This window comes from Bos javanicus, chromosome 22 (assembly GCF_032452875.1).
Source record: "Bos javanicus breed banteng chromosome 22, ARS-OSU_banteng_1.0, whole genome shotgun sequence".
In the NCBI taxonomy this organism is placed as follows: Eukaryota; Metazoa; Chordata; class Mammalia; order Artiodactyla; family Bovidae; genus Bos; species Bos javanicus.
The window spans coordinates 1,495,667-1,505,028 of record NC_083889.1 but is presented as its reverse complement, the minus strand read 5'-3'; the positions used below and the strand labels follow the sequence as shown (position 1 = coordinate 1,505,028).

The 9,362-nt window shown below is 39.0% G+C and overlaps 1 protein-coding gene across 1 annotated transcript; it reads right to left on the bottom strand.

Annotated features, from left to right (window-relative positions):
* Positions 1 to 762: 762 nt before the first annotated feature.
* Positions 763 to 7,707, bottom strand: SEC61G (SEC61 translocon subunit gamma). Its single transcript, XM_061395691.1, has 4 exons — positions 7,596 to 7,707; positions 6,046 to 6,144; positions 4,597 to 4,699; positions 763 to 931 (listed from the first exon to the last, which is right to left on the bottom strand). The coding sequence occupies exons 1-4, from the start codon at positions 7,705 to 7,707 to the stop codon at positions 922 to 924; spliced, it is 324 nt and encodes a 107-aa protein (XP_061251675.1). The 3' UTR covers positions 763 to 921.
* Positions 7,708 to 9,362: the final 1,655 nt, after the last annotated feature.

The window sequence follows — 9,362 nt, the reverse complement described above, 5'->3', positions numbered from 1 at the left end:
AATATTTCAAAAATAGGCAGAAAATCTGTTCTGAAACTATGGAAGTGTATCTCATTCTCTGAACCATGGATCTCAAAACCAAGGAACCCTGCCCAGTAGTACCAGTCAAGACACCTGTCTACCTTATTCACAAAGACTCAGAGGACACTTACCAAACATGTGCCGCTGAACAATTTTTTAAAAAAGAAAAAAATCACAACTCAGGAAATAAAGGTTCAATAATTAAACCCTGAATGAACAAATCAATAATAGTTTTACACAGAAAATTGAGAATAAACTGTCTCAATTTTACATTACTATTTTTTAAAGGGGAAAGAAGACAAGACCCCTTTTCATCTCATATTCAATTATCAGTAAATTCTTTAAAATATTCAGAACTCCAATGTTTAGGACAGTGTGACTAATTATGGTTTATCTGAAGAGGAGCTCTTGAAGCTTTTAACCACGATCTTCAGGAAGCTATTTCAAGTGGCACGGAAACTTTCAGAGGGGCGCTGACTACTTCTGTACACTGTGAGTGCTCGAGACGAAACTCCTACCCTACCTTCAAACTCTCTCCGTCATTACCATCCTTTATTTGCATGATCAGACTGAGACAGGAAAACTCAGAAAGGGCAATATTCCACTGTGCCTTTTAATTTTTCCTGTAAACTGAAATATGAAGGAGTGAAGGAAGGAAAAGAGGGAAGAAGGAAATAGAACCCATTATTTCTTACCACTAAAATCTGATAAGTATCTCTGATGGAAAAAAGAGAAGATGTCTATTTTAAAATTATTTTAATTTACAAATAGAAAACATCTTGGAAGAAAAAAATGAAAGAAAAACATAAAACACACAGACAAATTTCTGCTCCATCAGCTTCTCAAATCCTCACTTGTTCACCAATCCCCAAGATGAAAACTTCTTTTCTAAAAAGGTATTCAGCCACCACTGTAAAAGAAAGAAAGATGGTCAATTTTGAGTATTAAAGATTTTAATAATAATAAATTTGAAATTCAATATGCTCTAATTTTATGGAACCAGAACCAGTTATTTGAGAACCACATCTATATTACTCCAAAACAGCACAAAAGAGAAGAAACTGAACTTTAAAATCTTGGAACTGAAAAGGCCCTTACAGATAATGTGGCTGTTGGAACAGGCTTCATCTGTTAAAACTCAGAATCCTCATTTGAAAAACATGCTTAACAGCATAGCATAATGTCTTTCATAACAAGATGAAAAATATGAATTATATAACAGGACTGTTAGTTGAGAACTTTTTCAATTTGATGTACAAACTGGTTCTCAACCACTGTATCTTACCCAAACCACTCAGAAACCTGGATTAATAACAAAAATTGCCTTCCCTATAGAAGAACGTCTAAGTTTCAACAGCAAGAACATTAAAATAATATACTCAGATACATGTTTTAAAACTGTAATGTTAAGGAAAGAAGATAATTCCAGTACTAAATGAAAGTTCACTTGGGATTTTCTGTAACATCTTACTGAAAAACCTGAACAAACAATTTGGCCAACCCAAAAATACTCCTAAAAACAAGAGCCCTGCATCTAAACTTTAACATAAAGTACTAAGGGCTTACTTCATTACACTGTATTGCTTAAATTAAAATGCCCACAACTACATAAATCCTTTAACTTATAACCCTGTGGATATTAATTCTGACTGCTATAATTGTACAGAAGAGGAAAAAAAATCATAAGGAAAACAGAGTGATAACTCAGCCTAATGAGAGAGTAGTTTGTTTATTCTTCACTTGCTATCAACTCAAAATGATTTTAACAGTGATTTATATGCTCTTTCAACAGGAAAAAAGATTTCTTTCAGTTTTACAGTTGTCATGGCATATCATGAAAAGAGTAAGTTTTCTGATAGCTTTTTTCACAAAATGTTTCTTTTGGCCCTCACTTTAATGTAAAAACTATCTAGAGATATAAACTTTTAACTCTTTATTTTGATACATTTTTGTTACTAAAAGAATAGTTTTCTAAGCAACTAGCTTCCTAAACGGAGAAGGCAATGGCAACCCACTCCAGTACTCTTGCCTGGAAAATCCCATGGAGGGAGGAGCCTGGTGGGCTGCAGTCCATGGGGTCGCTAAGAGTTGGACACGACTGAGCAACTTCACTTTCACTTCTCACTTTCCTGCATTGGAGAAGGAAATGGCAACCCACTGCAGTGTTCTTGCCTGGAGAATCCCAGAGACGGGGGAGCCTCGTGGGCTGCCATCTATGGGGTCGCACAGAGTCAGACATGACTGAAGTGACTTAGCAGCAGCTTTCTAAAAGTCAGAGCTCAACTATCTCTAAGCAGTAAGATTTGCAAAAGATATACTGTGCCTGCTGTAGAAATTAGAATTAAGAGAAAGAAAATTTTTAACACTGGTTTCAAAGACCTGTTGGGAACATCTCAGTGTCAAAAAGGTGTACTGAGAGTGCCTCATCCTAAAAGGTACTTTAGACCACAACTCATATAATGAAATAAAAGATGTTCTAACATAAAACTAAGATAAATAACAATGCTGAAGAGATTCAAAATTCAGAAGTCTTCTATAAGGGAAATCTAGCAAAAAGTAATTTAACAAGGGTAATGTTCCATTCTTAGGCTAAAAACAAACCACACCAAGTAAACCCAAGATAAAGGAAATTTATTTAGTAGTTATTTGTGAGAAACTGTCTGAAGACTTGAGTCTTAGCAAGAAAATATCCACAATAGGCAATGGAGTCTAGGTACCGGATTTTTAAGAGGGCTAATGAAATGCAAACTGGAGCCTGAAGCGAGGCCTGTGACTCAGAATGAGTAATGGCCTGCACAGTGGCTAAGAACTGAGGCTCTGGAAACTGGATTTCACATGCTGCTCTACCACTTACAGGCATGCAATGTACTTACTCTCTATGCCTCAGTTTCTTCACCTATAAAATGGGCACAATAACACTGCTAATCTCACACAACTGTCACGAGAGTTAAAAAGGTCAACTCACACCAAGCTGTGTGTCCTCGGCACACACCAAGTGCATAATGTTAACAATTATTACTACCATTGTGATCATTAGAAAAAGGTTAAGAACCTTACATCGTTCACTTAATTCGACACTTACTCAAGTGCTTTCAGTATGCACAAGAGAATACTGTACTAGGTTCTGTAGTACATATATATACACATATCTACAATATAGACGTATGTATACACATATGCATGAATATACAGTCATATATTAGTATTACATTATCAATTAAGAAATAATTCTGTAAGTTACACCTGTCTGACAATGGGCTAGGAAGCTGCGTAGCAGAAGCCCTGAGCTGACATCACAGACTCCACTCTACCCACTCTATTTACTGATTAGGTAGCGGCTGTAGACCAAAGACACTGAGGCTCAGCTTTCCTAATTCTACTTGAGGATTTGCTCCATGATTCCAAAATTCCAAAAATGGGTTTCCTCACTAGGAATATAGCAGAGATTTCTGAACTGATGGAGGAGCTTTGAGATACTTGGTCCTTTCCAGGTCTAACTCTCCGTGATCCTTTGTAGCAAGTCTGCATAACAGCTATGAAAACCTACTTAAGAAATCCACCTGACCATGCTCATTCAGTCACGTGTCATTTAAAAGACAGCTTCCACAAGCATCCATAGTAAAATATCCAGTACTTAAGAGATTTATAGTTTACAAAGCATCTCCACCTTATAAAATAAGCCTAAAAGGCTTATCTCATGATTAGATATCTAAATGACAGGTAAGGCTCAGAGACCAAGCAAATACAAAATCACAGAGCAAATAAGTACTCCAATAGGTACTAAGTCTTTACAGCAACAAAACTGCCTAAAGCTGCCTGCTCTAACTGCACACTGCCCCAAGCTGTCCCAACTCACGAGTGCTTAATGAATCTAAAAAGCAAAAGCATTTAGAAAAGAATAAAGCAATTCCAGTGTTTTCCAGCCTTTTCTCCTCCTAATATACTTAAGTGTATTAGTATCAGTGTCTCATTACATTAACCACAACTTCCATTTAGGTTTGAAAATTGTTTTTTAGGTTTTACATGACTTAAGTCACTTATCTTTTCTATAGCCCTAGTCAGAACTATTATCCCTATTGAATACACGGGACACAAAGGAGCTAAGTTGTCCAAAGTTATGACAGCTATTAAGTACTAAGAAAAATCTGAATATAGGTAACATGGTTTAGGTTTGAACTCTACTACTATAGTGATCCTCAGATGGGGAATATTTCCTCTGCACCTTAATGCTGACAAGTTCATGTACTGCACAAAGAGAACCTGGATTTGAATACTGGTTCTATCACTGAATACCTGTTTTATCTCATACTGAGTACATTTAACTAGCTTCTTCAATCCTTTAAAATTTTACTTATTAAAAAATGACTGTGTATCTCACGTAGTAGCTTTAAAAATTATGTAAATATAAAGTTACTTTGAATTATCTGGTACTCAGTAAATAGCAGTAGATTCTATCAACATTAAAAAAATCAAAGAAACATTATCTATATATTAACCAAATAGCAGACTGTCAACTCAAATGGTCTGCATTTTCATTTTATCCTTGATAGTGTCTGTTTCAAAAAGTTTACTTACACAATGATGTTATTAATAGGAATATGGATCAATTTCACAAAAAAGCCAATGAATCCCATTATAGCGAATCCTATTGCTGTTGCCATGGCAATCTTCTGGAATTCTGGATTTAGAAACACAAAATTTACATTACTTTTTGCACTGTCACCACAAATAAAGGGGGAAAAATTAGCACTGACATAAATAAACTTACTGGTATACACTTCTCCTGATAATAAGAAAGCATTTTTTTTTAAAAACATGATGTATTAATAGTAAATAAAATACGACAGATTTTTAATTTTCCTAATATTTAAGGAAATATAAAAACGAAGTGCATGTTCATGCTAGTGAATCCATCAATAAACAGAGAAATATTTATCTTCCTAGCAAATGACCAGAATACCAAAAAGGAAACATGAATACACAGTATTTGTCTTAAAAACTTGTAACATTGATAAAAACATCAACTATAAAATCACAGAATGTAATTTTTTATAAATAATAGCCCCACTGTCTTTGATATTATCATGAAGCCAAAAAACAAGGCTTGAAAAACTGAATAGGGTCAAACACAGTTTTATGTAAAGGTTCAGACCCTGTAATGTTTCCATTTAACACTACTTCCTCAGGGAAGCTCTCCCTGCTTGGTTAGATTGGTTAGTCCTCCTAAAACATGCTGGTACACCTTCCTCTATCTACCTTACATAACACGTACCACAGCAGTAACTAAAAATTATAATTGTCATTATTTGTTTATGATTGTCTTCCCTCAAAGATTCTAAGCTCCACAAGAGCAAGGACCATTCCCTAGTACATAATTTTATATATTATGCTATATATGTAGTATAATATGTAATATTACATTGTCTATTATATTCCCAGTCCTAACTCAGGCAGCAGTCAAAAAAGGAGCAGAGATAGACAAATTCTAGCACATCTTTGGACGGGGAGGCCCGGCATGCTGCGATTCACGGGGTTGCAAAGAGTTGGACACGACTGAGCGACTGAACTGAACTGAGTGCATCTTTTAACACATCAATTATGATAAATAAGAAACTTCCTAGGTTGGTACCAACTATGCTGTTGATTTCATTATAAGGCCTTTTTTGTTTGGGAGAGGTTTAGGGGAAGAGTGACATAGCATGAAGAGTTTCAAAAGATTTTTCAGAGTGGAAATGTGAAAGATACTGAAAAGTCATTACATATGACCAAGGCAAAGGCAACATGGAAAATAAGGCTGTAACAAATAACCTTATAAGTCTGGAAAACACATAAAAAAGAAAAATCTGTAAGGGATGCACAAAGTACACAAAACGTAGCAAAAACTGACAATTCCAAAAAACAATAAAGCAAAAATAAGTCAATTAAAGTGATGAAAGAAGTACAATTATTAAACAGGAAGACATTAATAAAGGGCTTAGAGAATGCAAAAAATTAATTTTTTTCCTCTCATTCCAAAGCAATTACCTTTTCTATCAGGTTTGGTGCATCTTTTAACCAGCCGAATTGAGTCTTTCACAAACTGCCGACTTGGCTCAACGAACTGCATTACCTGATCCATGATGTCTGTTTAAAAACCAAAAATGAAAAAAAAGATGATCACTGGTGTTACTTACTATAGCTTCAAGGACTTGCCGACTCATATCAAAACGTAAATGAGATCATCCTGATATGAGTGGGTGGATTTCATCTCATTAAAAAAAAAAAGAAATTAGACTCCAAGAGTAAATCAACACTATTTTTTGTAATCTCCAAAACAAAGGCAGTAAAAAAACACAGGTCTTGCCCCTGTTCTCAATGATCAAGGTGCATGCTCTTAACATAAAAGGGCACTCACTACTAAAGGCTAAGCACCGGACAATACATCCACTCCTTACACACCCTGCAGTCCTCTCACTGTTCCTGTTAAGGAATCAACAGTGTTGAGATGCAACCAAGCATTTTCTATATTTTACTTTAAACTCCCGGGACACCAGTGTCTGGCGTGGTGAGTGCCGATTGGGATGCTTCAAGAGCCTGGAGTAGAGGCAAATGTGGACTTCAATCTGATTGTTCTCTATCTATACAATTTTTAAAACCACAAAATCTGGGTAAACCAAGATTCAGATTTTCAGAAGCTATTTGGCTAAATTCTAAATCTTTGGCTTTGGACACACTTTTTAAGGAAAACGGCTACACATTTTATCAACAGGTTCTTCCGTGGAATCTATCACACAACTGGAATGTCATCCAATCCTTAACAGTCACTGGTATTTAATGTAACAGCTAATGAAACCAGCTCCTTACTTGTACTTCACTTATTTCTAGCACAACAGTGGCCAGGGACAGTTGAATTAAGGCCATTCATAAGAGGAGGTGGTGGTTCTACAAATCCCTTTCTATGAAATGTAGCCTCTCTAGGCCCTAGTTTTCTTACCCAGGGTGGGTTGCTAAAACAAGATATATGAAACACTCAAAGTATGTCAGGAATTCTATAAACATTCTAGGCCAGGTATGCCAGGCCCAGAATGTTTTCATTTAACTGTTCTTCAACTCCAGTGAGGTTAAAATTTATAGATATCTTGATGAAAGCGAAGCACCTTTTTTCCCTAGACAAAAAAAGCGTTAACACCCGAAACACTGCACTGAATGTCAGGGAAGGGGATCCAATAACCCCTCCTGAACTGATTCAGATTCTAGATTCACTCTCCCACGTCACAGCACAAGACTGAGCTCTCGAAGACACATTCCACGGCCCCAGAGCCGACCCCGAAGGACCCTCTCTGACTACAGAACCGAGTGGAAACGTTCCCACAGAGGTGGCCAAGGACGGGCGACCTCAAAGCTTAGGCCCGGGCCAAGAGTCGGCCGGAGGGATCGAGGCCCTGGAAGCCCTTCTCCGTCAGACTCGCGGCTCTGAGTCAGCTTTCCCCGACGCCTTGCGGACAGGCAGCAGGCGGCCGGAGGGCTCCCTCACGCCCTCTGCCTTCGCTAGTGCCCAAAGGGTAGCTCCGAGCTCCAGCCACACGAAACCTCACCTGCTCCGCGTCTGCTCAACAGCCAAAGACACGTAGCACAAAAGCCGACAGACCGACGCCCACAGGAACCGGAAACCACGCCCAAATACCAGCAGCCCACCCCTCCGTTCATTGGGCTTTTGGGAATACGTCAGCGCGCAGGCGTAGTCCGATGTTCGTCTGGACTACACTTCCGGAAACAAGCGCACCGATTGCACAGCTACGGCACAGAACTTGGCTTAGGCCTTTCGCGGCCTGCGTGGGGAATGGGGAGTTGCGTTTGTCGCGTGGGCCCCTCCGCTGCCTGGGCGGGGCGTGCATGGTGTGGGCGGTGCTGCGTGGCAAGGTGGCAAGAGCTCTTCCGCTGTGTGGGTGGGCTGCGTGGCTTGTACCTTCCGCTGCGAGAGCGGGACGCGGGCGTGGCGTTCGTCTCTTGGACGCCTGCGCTGCCTGGGCGGGGCGTGCATGGCGTGGGCGGGGCTGCGTGGCCCCTTGGCGGTGTGGGCAGGGCTTACTCCTGGTCCGGTTCTTCATCCCGGGATGCTCCCTTGGAGAGTTACCTTTGCAGAGCAGGTCCGTAGGACAGGGGATTGGCTCTGATGTGTTTCGTCTTGGACGGTTATCTCCTGACTGCCTATTCCTTTGTATGTATTTAATTGTATTGGTCATCATGAACCTTATAAGTAATATAGTGTTTTATGACCAGTCTCACTCAACAGTCTTATACCCCCAAAAGCTCGCTTTCCTCTGTATTCCTCTTTGGAGTTCCCTTGGAATGGAAGCCTTCATTCTCTGGGTTTTGCCAGTGGGAACGTGGTACAGTGTATGTATGTAATCTTGACTATGGCTTTTGCTGAGACTATTGATGGTTGGTGGTAGGTGGTGAGCTTGTCAAGGTGTGATTTTATGTTTTTAGAGTGAGTCAATCTTTTCAACAATTAGTTATCAAGCATCTACTGTGTATAATACTTTATTTTACTAGGTGCTGTGAATGAGCCAGACGTGTGGTAAGGGAATTTACAGAGTAGGGAAGGGAACAAACAAGAAAACAAAGTAACTATAGTTAATAAAATACTATGTGCAAGTAAAAAACCTTCATGGATCACAGGCATGTCTTTAGGAAGGGGCCTACATAACTCAATGGAACTATGAGCCTTGCTTTGCAGGGTCACCCAAGATGGCCAGTCATAGTGAAGAATTCGGACAAAACATGTTTTATAAATAAAAAAGGTGTTGTGAAGGGGGAGGGGGGAGTAAAGAATGGCAGTGTAAAGACAGCATTCCTTTGGATGTTCACTATAGGACTCTTAAGGCACCGGGCTAAAGATGAACAATTCTTTAAAACCCCAATCTTCCAGAATTTTAAAATTCTTTAAATTAAGGCAGAATGCACATATGAACCTACTGTATGTATGGACTACCTGCAGTGCAGTGTATGAAAACTGTTAAAAACATGAATTCCTGACCTCTACCCACTGAATCAGAATATTTGGATGTTTAGGGGTTAGAAACCTATATAATTTTAAAACTTACTACCCTTTCTTAGGTACTGAAGTTCATAGCACTGAAAGATCTAACCCCTGTCTGAACTCTGCTCTCTCAGCTGCTCACATGTCTGGTAGCCTTGTGCTTCATTGTTAGGCCAAGAGAGGAAGTGTTTCTCAGACCTCTGGGCTTTGAAAAAGTTTTTATTCTGCTTCATGACCAGCATATCCTGTAGTCAAGTATTTTCTGCAATGAGTACTGATATTAACAGGGTCTAGTATTTTGTTTTGACATGGACAAAAA

What these genes read in the sequence shown, in the direction of transcription:
- SEC61G (XM_061395691.1), bottom strand. Translation starts at nt 7,707, where the DNA reads ATGAACGGAGGGGTGGGCTGCTGGTATTTGGGCGTGGTTTCCGGTTCC. An exon ending in GTTGAGCAGACGCGGAGCAG is followed by an intron (nt 6,145 to 7,595) that starts GTGAGGTTTCGT and finishes GTTTTTAAACAG; the next exon opens with ACATCATGGATCAGGTAATG. An exon ending in CACCAAACCTGATAGAAAAG is followed by an intron (nt 4,700 to 6,045) that starts GTAATTGCTTTG and finishes TTCTAAATCCAG; the next exon opens with AATTCCAGAAGATTGCCATG.